Source organism: Heloderma suspectum, chromosome 4 (assembly GCF_057233095.1).
Source record: "Heloderma suspectum isolate Gila_16-S chromosome 4, 16-S_ref, whole genome shotgun sequence".
NCBI lineage: Eukaryota > Metazoa > Chordata > Lepidosauria > Squamata > Helodermatidae > Heloderma > Heloderma suspectum.
In genome coordinates this window covers 172,838,676-172,859,490 of record NC_139461.1, presented here as the reverse complement: position 1 = coordinate 172,859,490, position 20,815 = coordinate 172,838,676, and the positions used below count along the sequence as shown (strand labels likewise).

At 46.4% G+C, this 20,815-nt stretch overlaps 1 protein-coding gene across 2 annotated transcripts in view; it reads right to left on the bottom strand.

Annotated features, from left to right (window-relative positions):
- Positions 1-20,815, bottom strand: part of CACNA1E (calcium voltage-gated channel subunit alpha1 E) — a 464,222-nt gene that overhangs the window by 148,164 nt on the left and 295,243 nt on the right. For both annotated transcript variants that reach the window (XM_084851293.1, XM_084851292.1), the window contains one exon: positions 3,132-3,247. In XM_084851293.1, the coding sequence (XP_084707419.1) occupies positions 3,132-3,247 (116 nt within the window). The remainder of the gene's footprint in view (positions 1-3,131; positions 3,248-20,815) is intronic.

Below are 20,815 nucleotides of genomic sequence, written 5' to 3'. Positions count from 1 at the left end.
TCACAGCATAACGCAGGATTGTAGTGCCTTGGGTACTGCTGCGTTGGCAAAGAAGAGAACCTGGTCATTTCCCGGGCCCAAAGTGGGTCATTGATTTGGGAATTAGCTGTCACTAACAGAGGCAGCGCACTTGATTTCCATTTCTGTGGGTGAAACGAGAAGTTGCACAGGAGACACGCAAACAAGTCTCCCGTGTTTTTCTTAATCGAAAAGCAGGCATGGGAGGCTGCCAGTGCCAAAGCACTGTTCCATGTGGTGGTAGTTTAATCAGAGATTATTCCTCTACAGCAGGTTCCAGAGGGTAGCACCGGGAGAGGAGGTTTCGGACCTGTGGCCACTCACTTGTGGGGTGCCACAGGGTTCCATCCTCTACCCGATGCTATTTAACATCTATGTGAAGCCGCTGGGGGCTATCATCAGGAGGTTTGGGGTGCAGTGTCATCAATATGCGGATGACACGCAGCTCTAGCTCTCATTCAAATCTTTACCAAGGTTGGCCGTAGAATCCCTGTCCAAATGTCTGGAGACGGTGAGTGGCTGGATGGGGAGGAATAAGCTAAAGCTGAACCCTGACAAGACCGAGGTACTTTTGGTGGGAGACAAGAGGAGGCTGGGGGATGTTGACCTGGTGTTGAATGGGGTATGGCTACCCTTGAAAGACCAGGTCCACAGCCTGGGGGTCATTTTGGACTCCCAGCTATCCATGGAGGCTCAGGTGTCAGCTGTGAGCCGGACAGCGCTGCATCAACTCTATCTGATACGGCGGCTGCACCCCTTCCTTCCCGACCATCTGCTCCCATCGGTAGTACATGCCCTGGTCTCCTCTCATTTAGACTACTGTAATGTGCTCTACGTGGGGTTACCCTTGAAGACGGTTCAGAAGCTGCAGCTGGTACAGAACGCGGCGGCTCGCCTGATTAAAGGCAGCCACCAGCAAGATCACATCACTCCAGTGCTGAAGGAGTTGCACTGGTTACCAGTTGTTTTCCGGGCCAAATTCAAGGTGTTGGTTTTGACCTTTAAAACCCTATATGGTTCCGGCCCAACCTATCTTAAGGAGCGCCTCCAGCAACACCAGACAGGCCGCTTAACAAGATCAGCCTCAGATGGCCTTCTCTCTGTTCCATCAGCCAGGACAGCTAGACTGGTGGGGACGAGGGAGAGGGCCTTTTCTGTGGTGGCCCCCACTCTGTGGAACTCCCTGCTTAGGGAACTCCGCCATGCCCCCTCTTTAATGAGTTTCCATCATGCATTAAAAACGTGGTTGTTCAGGCAGGCATTTGGGGTGGGTTGGGGTATTTTAGAAAACATTTTTATTGTAGAATTTTATTGTTTTAAACTGTTTTATTATATGCTGTACATTGCCCAGAGTGGCTGGGTGACCAGCCAGATGGGCAATTAATAAATTTAATAATAATAAACAGATATTATCAGTGCAATCACCTAATAAGAAGTAAGCCCCATTGAGTTCAGTGAGACTTACTCCCAAGTAAATGTGCTGAAGAATCAGTCAGTGAAACGATTTGGAGAAAAAACAGTTGGGAGAGGGGACATTTCATAAAACAATCTCTCCTTACATTACTGGATAAATTTCACAACTTTTTGGTCAAATCAGTGTTTTTCCCCAGCCCTCTAGCCTCAACCTTGTTTTACCTATTAGGTGATACCAACACAAATGACATCACAGCAATGGTGTGACTACTTGTCCACACATATTCTGTCATGGGGGAAGAAGGGGAATCTTGTTAGTGCCGTGTATTTTTAAAAGCACATCGTGAAGGATCTATGCAAATTCCAAACATTTTCAAGCTGAAGAAAGGTTTTTTTTAAAAATGGCATAGCATATTTGAGCAACTTAAAAAAAAATATTGCCAGGTGTGCACTCCTACGCAAGAGGTGTGCAGCAGGGAAGCACTCTGCCAACAACCCCAAAACAACAAAACTTTTTTAATAAGCTAAAAAATGGCAAGGGATATTTGAGAAACTCATGTAACATGATTGAACATAGGTGAGGAGTTGTAACACTATGTCATAAGCATTATCTGGTACATGTCTGAGACACTCAAATAACTACATTCCAATACTGAAATTACAATGGCAATCACAAGCCTTTGACATTCATTAAACTAGCATGATGCTATGGAAGTTCCACAAATATTCCAACTGCTCAGACACAAAACTTGTCAGCAACAAGATATTCACAGTAGAAGTTTATGTGAGAAAGTTTCATTGTGATACGGGCACTGGGAACTGCTGCGTGGAGCAGGCATAGGAACCTGATTGAAGGAGGTCTCTGAAGGTGGGAAACCTAATGGGCAGAGAACCCAGGGGCAGGGTGGCTAACGGTAAGAAACAGAGAAGGCAGTGGACTAAGATGCAGAAACCTGAGGGAAAGTCACGGTGCTTCCAGACAGAGGGCTCCTGTTGCTAACAATCAAAAGGCATTGCACAGCAAGTCTGTCTTTTTCTTCCTTAAATATTTTTTTCTGGTAAGAAAATAGATGAAAAAAGCAGTGAGGAAACATGGGAAGGCTACCAGTTGAAGATGACATTCTCTGGACCCCTTGCTCAGTCCATAAAGGAGGCACTGCAATTGCACAATAAAAGCTTCATTTGGAAGCTCCCTCAGATAGAAGATACGGAGGCCTGCAGAAAAAGCTTAGGGCCAGGAAGCTATAAGCATAGGGTTGCCAGACCTAGACCCTGGAAAGACCCTGTGCCTCCAAGGGTTGCAATCAAGGGATAATTCTATCAGCTGAGGTCGTTTACAATATTACTGCACCATTGTGACCTAGCAATCCTAAAGGAGCCAGTGGATGGTAGGATGGGGCCCTGAATTTCACATTTTAATTTGAACATCAGGATTCCAGTTATAATTAGAACGTGCTACTTGCAAGAAGTACGGCATTTTCCTCATAAGACGTAGGTTTCTCTACTGTTGCTGCTTGCACTAGAACTCCTAGGATGTGTGAACTCTGCACTACAATGGCACAACAGAGCACAAAAGGGCATGAATGTGTGTTCAATCTTTGACAGCTCTTGATGTCTTTACAGTTTTCTGTTGTTCTGAAGTGGCAGCTCAATAGTTCCACATACTATGTTGGCCCTGGAGATGCTGAGGCCTGTTTTACCTGCTTTATCTATCCAGGCCCGGTAGCCATTCAGCTCCCGCTCAATCTGCTGCTGTCTCCTCAGTTTCATGAAGGCCCGCCGATTTTCCACTCGCTCTCTCTCTTTGGCAAATTCCCTGTAAAAGTGGAAGGCCAAGACCCAATTAGAGAAGGATTTCCTGCACTCTGGCTTGTAATGTTGCAGCAGAGGGTCATACTGTGACACGGCCATGGTGCAGAGGGGGAAAGGTTGAGTTAGCGCATGACAGAAAAACTGCATGGGTGACTTTGGGGAGAGAAGCAAAGAGTTCAGGATTCGGGGTCGGCTGAGAGTGATTGCTGGGGATTTGGATTTATTTCTTATTACATTTACATCTTACTTTTCTTCTAAGGAGCACAAGGTGGCATACATGGTTCCCTCTTCCTTTTTGTCCTCACAACAACCCTGTAAGGTAGGTTAGCTAGCGAGATTGGGAGCGGCCCAAGGTTATTCAGTGAGCTTCAGTGCTGAGTAGAAATTTGGACCTGGATCTCCCCGGTCTTAATCTGACACCAACCTCTCTAACCTCTACACATCGATGGAGTACTTCAGGGGAAGAAACTATCTGAACTTTGCTCCCCTCTCCAAACAATTGTGTGTATATGTGTCTGTAAACTGGGCTCAGGGGAAATGCGCAGCAGACTGTCAACTTTCCCTGAGAACAAAGCCATCACTTCCACATGTCGCTGTTTGGCAAGTCATGCCAAGGAATTACTTGCTGAATGCTGATCAAAGCCCTTCCCCACCCTCGGCCCACCGATGGATAGTGCACTAAATAGAAGTCCTCTGGTTTGGGGGTGTAGGGTGCTGGAGGTTTTTACTGCCTGACTCCCCCACCCCACCCCCACATTGTGCATCCTCAGTTGTCTGCAGACTGAGTTCACAAGTAGGAAACAGGTGAGAAGAATGAAACCGACGATGCCTCCTTCTTTCAACTCGTCCTTATATTATTCTCTTGGCAGGGAGGATGTTTCCCTAACTCATCACTTCCCTCCCAGCATCCTTTGCTGACCATAGCTTTCCAAGGACAACTTTAAATGGGGTGAAAATGGCACAAGTGGGAGGGCTGAAGGCGTTCTTTGCAGGCAACCTTGGCAAGGGGAGGAGGAAGAGTAGGAGGCTTTAGAAAGTCACACTTGGAAGCTGAAAATCTTGGTTTGCAATCCTGGGAATTGGGCAGAGCACAACAGAGAAAGGCAGACCTTGTGCATAATTCAGAGGGCAGTGCTACCGCCTCCCCGCTACCCAAACCAAACCTCTCCCTTGCCTCTCCAGTGCATGCTTATCATTCCACTGGTTGTCTGCATCCTGAGTTTCAGCAGGCAACAGATATTCATTCTCTCTCTCTCTCTCTCTCTCTCTCGCACACACACGCACACACATGTACATACAGGCTGAAATGTTGCTGATGGGGTGGGGGCGTGGATGCATTATTCAAAGGAAATGTATTTTACTGCAGCCTTGCTGCATAGTCACAGGATCTGCTGAAGGTGTGGAAGGTTGGGTTGAAGGGAAGGCAGGAGTGGGAGAATAATCAAAGTCCCCCTGGGAATACTCCAGGATCCCTCAATAACCACAATCCTCACAAGAAACAAGCGTTGTGGAGCCCACACAGCACTCTGCCTTCTTCCCTGTCACATTTGCAAAACTGACACTCCAGCACAGAAACAAGCCCGAGAATGAAAAATAACCCTGATGACCCAAATGAACATACATTTTCCCCTCTTTTTCCTTGTGCAACTCTGGTATCACTATGATTCCTTCAGACAGAAACAAGAGTTTCTATAGATCTGCTTCAGCAAAAGGTGAGCATGGCAAGTTTACAAAGACAAGCGCCCCCACACTAAACAGGCAACCAGTGCTGCAGGACCTGGGCCCTGGGTCCTGCAGCACTGAGGAGGTGTGGATATGGTCAGTTTCTTGGATGGGAGATCACAAGGAGCCCTATGTAAAGGCAGGGTGCAAGTTTAATGCTTTGAAAAAAAAATCTATTTAAAAATGTTAAGTGGCCTCTCCATGCATTATGTGGCAGCAAATCAGGGTTTGCATTGAAATGGACACTGGAAAATTTGCTGCAATCAACCACAGCATTTTGGTTAGTATACCCGTAACATACATGTTACCAAAAATCATGTTTGCCTCATCTGCACATTACATTTTAGGATACATGTAAACCATCTTAGGAATACACCTTGAATTGGCTCAAGCAGGGTTTATGGGAAGGGGATATTGTTACCACTGCGCTGCACAGAAAGATGGAAGGAACCTCCAAAAATTAGGCAGTCCTATAGCAGTGACTGATTTATAAAGAAAAGATAAGTGCCATTGGTTGTAGTGATGGATAAACCAACTCTGCACACAGACTGAGATTGGGCTCAGTAAAGTGAGCTATTTCCCCCAAAGACTGGAAAAACAGCTCGGTTTTTCTGAGTCAATTTGTAATTCAGAAACCCTGTTGCACTTCTGATATCATCATCAGAAATGTGGGAGTGACTATAGTTTCTAGTGATAAATGGAGAGCTCTCAAGACATCCTTAAAAGCACTTACTTCTTCAGTCAGCTTATGACTGTAGAGAGAAAGAGTTCTAGGAACTGCATACTCTTCTTCATGGCCCCTGTACAGTACCACATATGAAAGTTCCATACATGTTGCTTGCAGAACAGCAGTGTAACAGTAAATGCAACCCTGGATTTACTATCAATCTATTTATCTATCTGTGTGATGCCTCTGATGTGCTTTGGAAGTCTTTACCCCTTTCCTTACCTGGCACCTAGTAGTGGTGGTGGTGGCACTTGGTAAACCAGATTAGATGGATATCTAGCTGTTCCAGGTTTACCTCTGGGGCTAAGTTCACAATAAACTATAGGAAAAAAGAGCTGGCACTACCTACTAGGTTAATCAGCAGTAGGGTTCTTTTGTATTAGGGGGGATTGGTTTGAGTATTGAATGAAACTCTGCCACCTTCCTGACTCTAACCACCCTCTAAAGGGCAAGGGCTAGAACACACTTTCTAACAGGGTTCACACAACATGCTAATCCACCATGGGTTATTATGTTGTTTCAATGGAGAGTGTTTTCCGCAGGGTGGCTTGTTAACCATGCAATGTGGTTTATTTTTCTTGCACAAGCCACCTTGAGAACCCATGGCTTATTGTTGGGTTGTTCAGGGTGGTTAACAAGCCACACTGCATGGTTAATGAGCAACCCTGCAGAAAACATGCTGCGTTCAGACAACCTGATAACCCACCCTGCAGAAAAAGTGCTGCGTTCAGACAACACGATAACCCATGGTTTAACAACAACCCACACTGGGTGAGTTAGTGTGTTGTGTGAACCCAGCCTCTCAATAACTTCGCCCAAGGGAGAAAGGTATTAATGTGGGGAGAGAAAGAAGACTGGTTAGAATCCATGCAGATCTGGTTTACTTAGCCAAGAAGTTAGGTTTATAAACCAACACAGAATTACAGTCAAGGAACTAAGGGTATAGCTTCATATACTTGCTCTAGCTGATACAATAGGCAGGTCTGTTATATTTTATTTAGCTACAGGGGATCCATAGCAGAAAGCAATACTTTTGCATCTGAAATAAAAATAAAATATTCCTGCCATCCCAACAAAAGAGACAGTGTGGAATCCAGACTGAAGACCATCTATTGGTAGGAAATTTGGCTGTGAAATTGATGTGAGAATGAGAGCATAACCTGATTTAGGAATGGTTCCCCAGACAGTATAGGACATAAGGGCAGAGCAAGAATGAGCTTATCCTAGCCAATATTTAGTAGCTACCTACAAGCTTGACCCTTAGAAAAGGAGGCAGGTTGACCCATTCAGAAGTAGATAAAGGGAATTATAGGGATTTTTTATTTTAAATATGTTATTTTCCTAACTATCCATGGCATTGTCTATGAAAAGAAATAATCAAGTATGAAATGAATATAATTGGGAGTTGGACTATGCTGAATTGTCTCCCATGTCCATTTGAGGACAGAAATAATTCTTGAATGTGTGTGAATGTTCACCTTTAAGAAAAACACACACACCTGTTTACTGTTTTCCATATTTGAATTTCCTCCTGCCACTTCTTTGGTGCCATTTTCCCTCCTATTTACTTCTCTTCTTCTGGAATTATTCACAAGGATGATCCCAGCCAACTGAGGATCACATCATGAACAGAAGGACATAGTTTTTCTATTTAGTGAATCAGAGTTGGCTATTTATTGATGTGTCATTTAGGGCAAACAAATGCTTCCTGGATAGTCAAATTGTTGGGAAACACCCCCCACCCCGACCCGGAGCAGTAGCCTGGGTTTGGGCTCAGACTCAGTTGAGGAGGGGCTGGCCAGACTCCCCAAACCAGCATCACCAGCGCAAAGGAACTGGGGACCAACCTGGTGTTCAGCATTTTGACCAGGCCTGAGCCAGAGCCCAAACAGAACCAGAGCCTGTTGGATTGGATGGCCGCTATCTAGGGAGCCCTGGCACATCACATCTGGAAACTGTATCTTCAGAGCTTAATCCCACCCCCAGGAACTAACCCCTGCTTGCCCCACTCCCCACCCCCTGCACTGTGGGTGTCAGCCCTGGCAGCACTGCAGCTGCCAGTCACCCCCTACCACCTGGATGAGGGCAGCCCTGTATGGGATGGGAGCCAAGCACTGTCATAGGGAATGGGGACTGGCGCCACTATGCTGAGACTCAAGCTTGGTGCTGGCCCTGCAGTGGATAGTTCAACTAGTTTTATTATAGCCTTATTTTGTTTTCCTCCACAGGATCGTCATATTCCCTTGAAGGCCCACTATGATCTATTTGTAAGATACTTTGTGGATAAAGTTGTCATGCCGATCTGGACGCCATTGTTATGACAGAGTCAAAGATGGGCTGTGCTAGTGGACCATCTAGTCATGTTATTATAGATACTTTTCAACTTGTGCAACCTGAGCATGTGGACAAGCTGTGTGGAGGTTTGTTCTCTGGATCCTTGCTCATCCTGGCTTGTAAAATCAGCCAGGGCTGGGCTAGATATATGGATCACAGAGGTAATCAATGTTGCTTTGAGAGATGGTGCAGTTCCCACTGTTTCAATGCAAGCAATTGTAACACCTCTACTGAAGAAAGTAAGTTTAGAGCTGATGGTTTTGAATAAGTACCACCAAGTATGAAATTTGTCATTCTTGTCAAAATATTGGAGAGGGTGGTGGCCTCTCAACCCTAGGCAGCTTTGGATTTTTATTGTATTTGTTGTTTTTAACCTGCCCTGAGAATATTTTGTTATCGGGTAGTATGTAAATAACATGAATGAATTAATGATGAATGAATGAATGAATGAATGAATAGACATAGCTTACTCAGATCAGCCTCCCTCAACTTGGTGCCCTGCAGATGTTTTGGACTACAACTCCCAGCTTTCCTGACCATTGACCATACTGTTTAGGGCTGATAGGAGTTGATATCCATAACATCTGGAAGGCACCAGGTTGGGGAAGATTTAGATCCATTTCAATCTGGTTTCAGGCTTGGTTATAGGACTGAAACAGCCTTGGTCACCCTGGTGAATGACGTATGCCGGGGAATGGGAAGGGGGAGTGCAACCTTGTTGGGTCTCCTGGATCTTTCAGTGGTTTTCAATACCATTGACCATGCTGCCCTTCTGGAGCACTTAACTGGGTTGGGCCTAGGAGGCATGGTTTTGCAACATTTCTGGTCCTAACCTACACACTTTCTGAATATATTTTTTTTCTGGGCAGGCTTATTCTGCTATGAATGGAGAAGATTCACATCCTCCTTAGAGCCGTAAGCTGTTCAGTGAGAAGCTGGCTGATGACAGCAATTCACGTAAGTAGGTGGCTATTTCACTAAAGCAAGGGACTCTTCATACTTGCTTAATTTCCCAAGCACAAAAGATATATAAGGAAAATAGGCCAGGGGAGGTCTCCACCAGCTATTTACTCCAAGCTGGCTGCGTGTTGAGGTCGTTAGGGATAGATAACATTGTGGACATCCAGCAGCCACCCTGGAGCTTATCACAGAAACACCAGATTTCCTGAGACTGCTTAAAGTCCGATTCTTTTCCTCAAGTTGTGTTCTTGGCAGTATAGTTGTTGTAAGCCCCAACCCCCGCATTTACCTCAGGTATGCTAGCTGTCCCAGGGGTGTGCCTTTCACTGTGATCCCGGCCAAGGGGAGTTTCCCATCCCTGCATAAACCCATTACTGCCTCCTCAGAAGTAACTCCCATTGTGCTCAATGAGGCTTGTCCCCTGAATGCCCACATCAGAATTTACAGAGATCCCCCTCAACTGAAATGGCATGTCAGGGTGGAAACTGAGCCCACAGAGCCCCAGAGCAGTTCTGATTCTGAGGAAGAACAGCAATCCATGGCAGAGGAGCTCGCTCATCTCTCACAAGCACAGCAGCTGGCAGAGATTCCTCCTGCCAGCATTCCTGGGATAGACAGTGACCCTGGCTGTGAGAGAGCGCTGGAGGGGGGCTTGCTGGATGCTCGGCGCAGACGCAGGGAGCGGTGCCAGATGGAGGGCGCCAAAAGGAGGCGCTCTGCTCGTTTGGTGCTAAAACAACGGTCGCGTCCAAAGGACCCAAGGGTAAGAGGGAGGATCTCTCCATAGCCCATAAGTTCAGAGTCTTCCCGCGCTTCTCCTTCAAATGGGGACCAACTGCCTTACCTGGAGCTTAGGCTACTCTGCTATCTACCCCAGTGCAGTTCCTTGCTTAGTCGCTAGTGATTAGTATCTGTAAGAGTCATTAAGTAATAAAGGAATAAAGCCTTGGAAAGAATCCTCATCGTCTGCGTCTTGAGTTGGCTATTGGAGGGGACTGTAAGAGGCAGCTAGGGCGCTCCTGACATGGCATAGTTTAAAGCACAAACTCCCTAAATGCTCTAAAGGGGTGATCTCGAGGCTCCAATTCTCTGTTGTTTGGTTTATTGCCTTAGGAAGTAACTACTTCACAGCTTTGTTATAGAGATCCTGCGCAGTATCGGTTTGGTTAGGAAGGGGGCTGGTTTCCCATCCCTGTGTTCTCCCCCTGCCCCCTTTCCCAGCACAAGCATGTGTGTGTCTACTCAGAAGTAATTCCCATTGTGGTCAAAGAGGCTTGCTCCTGAAATGCAGGTGCATCTGGACCTTCAGGGGAAAAGAGAAAAGGGGGAAGCCTCTCTGAACAGCCCCTGCCAGTCAGATGACGTTCGCTTCAACCCCCGACCCCACCTGGAACTATGTTCTGTGAAGTGATTTTTACTAGTGCGAAGCACTCACTCGTGACGCCCTGCATGGACCAAAGCACAGCAAAGCTGATTTCTTTAAAAAAATCTGGTACTCCTCCATTCACTTCTCCTTCCATTGTTGTGGAAACACCCCGCCCCCACCCCCAGGAGGGCCAGAGTGGGCCTCTGCCTAGGGAAGCAGATCCAGAGAAGCTGCCTTGGGTGTTAGATGCATGGGCTTGTAGGAACACCCTATGGGCTCAGACCTAGGGATGTACAAAAGTCACTTACCTGTTCGCGGATTATGTTGATGGTGGGGGGGGGAGGCGTTCCGTCCCTCCCCCCGGAATCCTCGCTGGGGGGGAGGCGCTCCGTTCCTCCCCCTTGGAATCCTCCGTGGCCGGCTGTGCTCCGCAGCAGCTCTGCGGAGCAGCCGGCCAGGCCCAGCCAGGCCAGAGCCGTCCGCAGCCGGATTTCCGGCCGCGGAGGGCTCTGGGTAAAAAAACACAAAAAACATCATGTATGCAAATGGCGGCGGCTATGGCCGCCGCCATTTGCATTCCTTATTTTTGCCCTCTTAATCTACGTAAATATTTACGTAGACTATGACAGCGAAAATAGAGGGGAATGCAAATAGCGTAGTGGGTGCTATTTGCGTCCCTTTTTGATTCCCTGTTTTAGCCTACATAAATATTTACGTAGGCTAAAACGGGGAATCAAAAAGGGACGCAAATAGTGCCTGCTACGCTATTTGCGTTCCCTTTTATTTTCGCCGTCATAGTCTACGTAAATATTTACGTAGATTAAGAGGGCAAAAATAAGGAATGCAAATGGCGGCAGCCGTAGCCGCTGCCATTTGCATACACTTTTTTTTTTTTTAAACTCACCCAGCCATGATAGGCTACGTAAAGATTTACGTAGCCTATCACGTCGTGTGTGTGTGTTTTTTTAAACCTAGCCATGATAGACTACGTAAATCTTTACGTAGCCTATCACGTCTTTTTTTTTTTTTTTTACAAGAGTGGAAATGGCGGCGGCGGCAGCTGGTCGGAAGATCCGCCCCAGTTGAGTCTCATCCCGGGGGGGATCCGCAGGGTGGCGGGGGGGTGGCAGGCCGTTCCGCCACGGAGTTCGGGGGGCCAAATGCACTGCATTCGGCCTCACCGTGATCTGTGGCGGAATTCTCTGCCATCCCTACTCAGACCTTGTCCAAGAAGATTTTGCCTTGGGGCTAGCATTGCTAGTGCTGACTCCTACTTCACACCTATTCCTTGTATCTCTAAACGTGCAAATAAACCTTAAACCGCCAGTGCTTTTTCCTCCAAAGAAAATCAAACCCAGAAAGACCACCAACAGTTTAAGGAAGTTGGCAGATCAATAGCATTGGCCTATTGTTGTTCTCACCATGCCTGAAACCTGAGTATAGTTCCCTTTCTCTCAATTCAGTTTCTGCCTGCATTATCATAAGAAAATAAGAAGAGCCCTGCTGTACAGTTCTGTTTCCCTCTGCTACAGCATCCTGTTTCCAACAGTGGTCAGCCAGATGTCCCCAGGATGCCTTCCACCAGGACATGAAGGCAACAGTTCTCATCTCCCCCAGTGTTTATCCCCTTCATCTGGTACTGAGATGAAGATGCACTACCTCTGAACATAGAGATTCCAGTTAGCTACCATTGCTATTGTCACTCATAGAGATATCCTCCAAAACTTTGTCTACCCCTCTTTTATAGCCATCTAACCTTATGGCAGCAAATTCCACTTGTTAATTACGTTTTCTTAAATAGTTGTGTGCAGACAAATTATCTGAGCAGAACCGACTGCCAGCCAATTTTACTGGGTGACCCCAATTCTCCACACCATGTTTAAATCTTATAGCCCTCTCCCATGTCATCTCCCTTCTCATCTAAATAAGCCCCAAATGCTTTAGATTTCCCTTGCAGGAAAGGGCTCCAACCTCTTGATCATTCTGATTGCCCTTTTCTGCACTTTCCCCCACTCTATAATATCCTTTTTGAGATGAGGAGACCAGAACTGTACACAATATTCCAAATACAGTTGCATCATAGATTTATATAACAGAATTATGATCTGGCAGTTTTATTTTCAACCCATTTCCTAATAATCCTTAGTATGGAATTTGCCCTTTCTCATTGCCGCTGCACATTGAATTGACATTTTCACTGAGCTATCCACATCCATATTTTTGTTAAAAGATCAGTGATTTCACATTTGGTTTCTTTAAGAAATCTCAGGTGAATGCCATCTGGCCCTGGTGACTTGTTAATCTGTAATTTGTCAATTAGCTCTACATCATTTCTCATCTCTATTTGACATCTCTCTCTCTCTCATTCTCACTCACATGCACACATACACAAGTTCAGATGGGGCTATTTCTCTAACGTCTTCTACATTGTGAAGCCTGTCACCTTTTTGCATCCTGCTTAAAGTACTGCTTCCACAGCTAGTTGTCTAAAAGTCCTGTCACCTCCATGACTAGACTCCTGATCCTAGTGGTGGTGGTGGTGGTGGTGGTGGTGGTGGGGGGGGGGGTTAATTGTTGTTTGACTTTATGCTTTTAGGAATTAGCAATGCAAATTCCTTCCTTCCTTGCCTTATCATCAACTTACACTTCTTTTCTCAGATATTTCTCACATAAACCTGAATAACACTTCCACTTTTAAAAGAAAGGTGCCTTGTCTTTTAATGGCTTCCTTGACATTGCTGTTTAATCCTGCTGGCATCCTCTTGGACATATTTGTACTCTATCTAATCTGCGTCATCTTGGTCCAAACCTTTCATCATTACCAAAGTACCTGCTTTTAACTCCCAGTCTACCTTTCTCTCACCATCTCCCGCAAGCACAGCAGTCATTTACTCAGCGTCCTTCACTTCCTGCCTTCTTATCATACATTCATCTTTCTTCTTGTGGCACAACCTTCATGCCTTTCTCAGCCTGAATGAGTGAATCCTGTCTGGTTCTCCTACACTCAGGCCTTGGCCACCTACTTTCCTATTCCCTACAATACACACACACTGTCCCAGGGGTTATCCTGCCTTAGGCAGCAGCATCCAGCACTCTGCCCCCCCCCCCCGGCCCCCTTGTGGCTTTCTTGAGGGAAAGGCCCAAAGGCTCTTTCTTCCCTACCTGGCAAGCTTTGTTATCCAAACCCAGTATGAATCCAGCCCAACATTGGAGTCAGCTGGCTAAAGCCACGGTAGGCCGGATGAAATTAGGCAATTGGCTGAATCTGGCTTGTGAGCCATAGGCTTCCTACCCCTGCTGTAGGGCAAAAAGAACTTATGGGCAGTAAAACATGAATGAAGGCCTTGAGGGAGCGGGTGTGTTTTGGATTTATGGGATCCTGATAACTTAGTTCTCAATCAACCCAGATTCATGGGTATCGAAGTGAGGCAAATCACAAATGGATCAGTTTAACAGTTTATTAAGTACACAAAGATGATATATGGAGGCAGAAAGAGTATGCAAAGAAAGCTCACGTCCCTCCAGCTGACAAAGCTGGCACCTCTGTTGCAAGCTGGTTTGTATATTTGAGTCCCCCAAATATACGAGATGTTCTCCAGGACCAACAGAAATTCTCCAGGCAGGTAGCGCAATCCCCCCTCGGGGCGAGACTATAGACAGCCTGGGGGCCTGATCTTACAGGCTTTTCTCTCTAAACTTAGAAGTTGGCAAGAAGTGTCTTCCCCCACCCCAACAGCTACTCGGGAGGAGGGGGCTTCTCTCACTCAAAACATGCCTACCTGAGAGTGTAATTGGCTTCCCAGAGAAACGAAAAGAGACCTCAACGTTGCAAGGACAGAAAGGGAGGATTTCTCAGTGCAGGAGTGAGATGAGATACTGCTCCCTATCTCAAATTGGTGAGGTAACTAGACAACTTGCACACTAAACCTCCTCGCCAGTGCTTCCGGTCAAATCCACAGGGTGACAAGCAGTCATACAGAGTACAAGAGCTCAGTTTCTGGTCTGGTGCTGGAGGCTTTTTCTTCAGAGGCAGCAGGCTTTTACATACCAAAGGCTGGTGGGAAATAACAGAGAAGGGCTGTTGCCCTCATGCCCTCTTTGTGAGCATCCCAGAAGCATTTGGCTAGCCTCAGCTGAAAGCGGAGTACTGGATTAGATCAGGGGTGTCAAAGTGCTTTCAGCCAGATGGCCAGGTTCAATTCCGGAGGACCTTTTGGGGGCTGCATTCCAGTGATGGGCAGGACTGAAGAAGAAAGGGGGCAGGCCCAAAGCCAAAGAGGTAGAAGCCAAAACATGAAAAATACCGCCATGTTTTAGCTTAAAACTCTTTCTTCTGGTATCCAAGCCTTAGGAGAGGCATTTCAACCTTTTAGAATGGGAGACAAACGGCACAAAAGCCAGGAAGCCACCAACTGGCAGTCACTGAAAGGAGTGGGGCCAAGGAAGAGGTGTGGCCATCTGGGAAACCCTGGATTTGGGGCCCCAGGGGGCTAGATTTGGCCCACGGGCCTGAGGTTCAATACCCCTGGATTTGATGGAGGTAATTTGGCTATAAAACTGAGTATAAGGCAGTCATAAACACCAAACCTTGTATTTGCCCTCCCCTCATATTTGCTTTTCCAACACAATGTCCATTTTACAGAAGGCAACCAGTGAGGATGAGAGACAAATGGCTTCCCAAGGTCACAAATTCAGCATGAGGAGGAGATGAGTACCTTCCATATAATTTTCCCTTCCACTAATGCCACCCAAATCCTCCCCAAATCAATTTTCCTTCAATTAAATTATCCCAAAACATTCAAATCCCATCCAGATTCACCCAAAATAATTCCCCATATATGTTCCAAATACTGTCCTTCTGTCTCCCACCCCCAAAAGAAAGAAAATCCCCATTTTTCTCCATCATAATGTGATCAGAGGCAGACAGCTCTGTCCATCTCTGTCTCCCTTTCAGCCATAGAACCCCACCCTAGGCATTACAGTTTCTGATCTCCCAGTTCCTCTCCTCCAGCTTAAAGAGGGAAGCGGGGGAAGGGAAATATGCTAGAATTTAACATTTGGCGGCTGGCCGATCAGCAGCCACACACCATTGCCACCATTATGCTGTGCTTTTCCCCACCCTGCCTCACACAATGCTCTGCCAGGGGACCAGAGAGTATGATGCCATTTCATCCCTCGTATTATGCCACAAGTTACCTAGAAGGGGGGTGTAAGAAATAACCAGTGACGAGTTTCCTATATTATCTTGTTCTGCCCTGAGAATTCACATGGCAACCATGCTACCTTGCCTGAGCAGCCTCCCATTTATTTCAGCTTTGAGGTGAATTGTCCCCTCCATTAGCACGAAAAAAAGGGCACCCCACACACCCAAAGTAGGGAAATCCAGGGAAACCTAAGTTAATGGCATCATTAAGCATCAGCTCTATACCTCTGAGATTCAGGTAAAGTAACCCCTCTGTAATCCCACAACAAAAGCTCTACTCAGGCGTTATGCCTGAACAGGAAGTCTGAATCTACGCACATGGCCACGCATGGCACCACAGTCCCCCCGCTCCGCCTACATGCTTGCCCCACCTCTGTTCCAGGTCTGAGAAGGGCTTCTACTCACATTCACCTGAAAATAAGGACAACCTCTGTACAATAGGGAACCGATAAAGCAGGGTTTCAGTTGCGTAGAGGGTTCCACTCATGTTCAAGCAAACACGAGTAGAAGCCCCCTTCAGACTTTGATGTTCAACATGGCAAGGCCAGAACAGGAAGGGCGGGGACAGCCATATTGGGCTGGAGCCAGCAGGTTTGGCCCTGTGCTCCTCCACCATGGCTTCATATTTCCTGTTCAGGCGTAACAGGGTCAGAATGTGGACTGGAAGTTGGTAGCTAGTGTCAGCTACCAAAGAACAGATGACTCTCAGGAGCCCCAACGGAGGAGCAATTCCACTTTTCCTTACCCCCACAGTGGTGCACCTTAGCAGAAGATTTCAGGGCTCCTCATCTATATGAAGGAGATTTTCTAGGATCTACTCTGGGGGCGAAGGGGTGGGAGGGACACAGGACTGCCCTTCTATTCAGCATGTATCTCTGATCTGGTACACAGACAGCTTTGTTTACATATTTAGGGTCTCTCACGGGTGCCATGGCAACCGAGTCAGAAATACACACACACACATTTTATATAGCGAGTGTCTGTTTACATGCACACACAAGCATTAGCATATATATATCCCCAAATGCAAAGGTGCTCATTCATTATTAGGCCCATTTCTGAAGCATTAAAATTTCCATACAGCAAGACAAATTGTGCAAGCCATTCATGTGCAAGCCACTCACCACCTCATCTGCCTTGACCCACTGCAGAGAGAATAGGACTATATATCTTTTATGTGCCTTTGTTCCCATCAGACATGGACTGCCCAAAGGCTATGGTTTAGCCATTCTTGCTAAATGAGCAACCCCACCCCACTTTGGCTGCTGGAGGTGTAGTCTTCAGATTTCTGGCACCCATACTGAGGCAATGCAGCAGGCCATAACTATAAAAAGGAAGAACAATATATCACCAAAGCCAGACCTGGAGCCTGTTGTTTTGGCTGTGAGTATATGGGTTCCCAACTCTGCCAAAACAAATACCAGCTGGCCTGGAAGCTCAAAATATTTCCCACTGTATTTTTATATATAATACAATTATATATCAGTCTTACTTTGGCAAACATTTTGGGAAGACACTTTAGGATCTCCTATAATAAATGTGTGCGATAGGGTGGCCATGTGTCCTAGTTTACAGAGGGCAGTCCTCTATTTGAAGGTGTCCTCTATTTGATAGGCTGCCCAGTCCAAGGTCATTTTAAAGATGAAGATAAGAGGGGAGGGGTCTTGAAGCTGCCCATCCACAGTTAGCAAAAAAACAACAACAACAACGACAAAAACAGGATGGCACCACAATCAGGAAAAAGTAAGAGAGGAAACTCCAGGTGCTGAGAAAAAAATTTATTTTAAGTCCAACAGCTCAATGGAGAGATTTTCCAAAAAGAGGTGGGCTTGTTATAAAATGTTTCCAGCAACAGTGAGCACCTGGACAGCTTACCTCGGGGCTGTCTTCATGAATAAGTGCAAAGTTAGAGCAGTTTGAGTTCCTTCACGACAGATAACGTCACCAATCCATTGCCAACCAGCCGCTTCCCTCTTGAAAAGCCGCATTTTCTGAAACTCCTTTGACTTTTTCACCGAAAACAGCTCCGTGGCAGTTTTAGCACAGTGTGCCATGTCCCCCCACCCCCCACATTAAATCCTGGGCATGCCTCTGTGACCTGGCAGTGACGTGGTCAAAGGAGTGAGATGCCCCATCCCCTCTTGTTTCCCCAATGGAAGTAGTTTTTCCCATTCCCATTGAGAAAATCCTCAGGAGCACAGCAGCGACCCCTGACATTACCGCAGTAGTGGGGACATTCAATCCCCTTAGGTAGCCTGCTTTTAATCTTTAACATATCCCCCCGCCCTTCTGTGCATGTTTACTCAGAAGTAAGAAATAAATCTCACTTCCCCTGCAGCGAAAGGGTTAAAGGCTAACTTTAGTAACTCTCCCTAAAGCACTCTTTCGCTTCTCTGATGCTCTCTTAAATCTCTATTGTGATGTTGTGCTTCTTTGATGTCCTGTAGTTTTTCTGCTGAAAAGTTGTTTCTCTGTTGTTATGCAAAATCCGTTCTCTGGTTTATTGCTTTATCGCAGTAATGATCTTTCGGGTTTACGGGAGCTTCTCATTGCGAGCAGGGTGAAGGAGAAAGGGGGGTTGGAAGCAATAGTCAAAAGTGCACACATGCAGAAAAATGGGGTGGGAGCAATAACTCCTCAGGAGATTGCTAGGATGCAGTGAAATTGGGATTGGGGGGAGCTCTCAGGAGCCTTCAGATGCTGCACTGGAGAACTGGGGATTTTGGTTTCTTCAGGGAAATCTGCACACACAGGGAAAGTTAGTTGCTCTCCATTCATAATGTAGTAGCAGCGGGAGCCTGGACAGGGGCAAGCCTCTCTCATTGGTTGAGCAGTAGGGATGGGGGAGAATTTCTCCCCGAAACTTCGGGGGGCCGAGTGCCAACGTATTCGGCCCCCCGAAGTAGGGGGGCCTATTCGGCGGGTCCTGGCGGCGGTTTGGCAGGTCTTCGTCAGGGGCGGGGGCGGCAGCCGGTCTTTCGACCGGCTGCCGCTGCCGCCATTCCAAGAAAAGTAAAAAAAAAAAACGCCCCCGTGATAGGCTACATGACGATTAACGTAGCCTATCATGGCTAGATTTGCAAAGTCAGCCGTGATAGGCTACGTAAATCGTCACGTAGCCTATCACGGGGGCGTTTTTTTAAAAAAACTTTTTATTTTGCGGCCGGGCGAGGCGCCTCCTCCCCGGCCTGAATTTTGGCCGGGCGAGGCGGGAAGCCTCCCCCCTGGCCTGAATTTCGGCCGGGCGAGGACGGAAGCCTCCCCCCCCTGGCCTGAACTTCGGGGGGAGCAGCGAAGCGCCTCCCCCCCACCGCGAAGCAAGCTGCGAGACCAGGTAAGTGGCTTTCGTGCACCCCTATTGAGCAGCCCCTGCCAATTTGATGACATTCAGTTCTACTCCCCCCCACTCCACCCGGAAGTATATTCCTTTCAAGAGCTGAAAACCAGATTTTAAAGGTATGTTACACTTGGCTTATCTTGCTTCATGTGTCCCTGATGGACCAAAGCCAATTCCATGAAAATCCAGTTAATACTCCAATGCGTTTCTCATTCTGTTGTCGTGAAGATCCCCCCCTGGTTACAGTCCAATCTTTCAGACTATGGTGAGATGTACTGTTTTTCTGTTTAGAGTAAGTAATTGTAAATTTGCATCTACACAAATACATTAGCACATGCAGATTTTATGAAAATCTGTGTCCTCTTTTGTCCTCTTTTCTGGCTTTGCATAAGCATCCGCCCTAATCTGTGAGCACATTCATGTATCTCTTAGTCTGCCTCATCTTCCTAATATGGGAAGTGGCAGGAGAGGTTCTGACAGAAAAAAATGAGAGGAGAAAGCAAAAGGGTATTCAAAATCTCCCTTTTCTCCCTTGGAAATGCAATAAGGAAAATGCCAGCAGTGACCTCAGCAGCCAAGAAACCAATTCCCCTCCTTCTGCCTCCTTCCCTATTTGCATGTTTAACTATCCTGACCTCTGAGTGACAAAAGAGGACCATTCTATGTTGCTGGTTCAAAATGTTATCTACCAACCCACAGTCTGCCATGTCATCTAAAATCCGTTATGCGGCTGCTAGGGAACTACTTGCCCCAAAACACCATTAAAAAATGTCACTGAATAGAAAGCCAACATGCTTAAGATATCTACCAGGCGAAGCAGATGGCCTATGAAATAATTTAAGAAGTTACATAACAGAAGTTACATAGGCATTTAACAAGTTACATAGCAACATAAGCTAGTTATGAGTAGTGATGGGTGAACTTAGCCCGAGTAAATTTGTTATTTACTCAGCAAGCAATGCATTTGTCCATGCCAGCTCCAATGAGAGTTCTCCTTTAATGCAAACTCCCATTCCATGTATACGAAATTTTACACATGCACAATATCAAGGTGCATCTTGGGAGCTGTAGTTTGGAATTGTATAGTATGGCATGTGCCTCCACATCAAGTCCTCTTTGTGAGTGCTTGTTTCACACGGCCTGCCTGCATGGTGATGTCATGCGATGTTTAATTGCTGTAACTGATCGCCGGTATGAAGATGGACCGCACAGAGTCATTGTTCATGCAGACTCAGAAGCAGCTAAGAAGGCTGCTTCAAGTAAAGTTTTTTTTGGGGGGGGGGTCTAGGTGGTAGGATAACTGAAAATTGGGGGAGAGGAATCTGTGTGCTACTTTACTGCGCATGCTGTGAAGCTCGCAATAAATTCTGAACATAATAGCAAATTCATAATACATCAATCCAGGCTCGCTACAATGGTGAGCTTCACAAATGTACGCTTTTCAACAAATGAGCCAACTAATTATGATATTTGGTGGCATCACTAGTTATGAGGAAATCAGATTGGCACTCAGCAGATCACTCTGCTTGACTGTGTTTATTGTATGCTCAACAGAGTGCACAGGGTTTACTAATGAGATTAACCATATGATCTGCTCAGACGTTCATTTCAATACCCATATTTTCAAGATTCCTTCAACTTGCTGTAGCAAATAACTTGACTGAAAAATGAACTGAGAAATGTCTGAAGTGCAAGATGATGAAAGGTCACCCTGAGTAAGGAATCTAGAAGGCACTGGGATCATATTTTAGACCCCTTCTGCCTTATCATCGATGGGGTGGTAGTGGCTTCAATCGGAGAGAACAAAGCTTGCATTCACAGCTCCAGGGTTTTTACCTGGAGATCCCTGCCCCACACACAGATTTTATATGTAGTGCCAGAATACTTCCCTACATCAAGGGGGTTTCTCCAAGAGCAATTTAC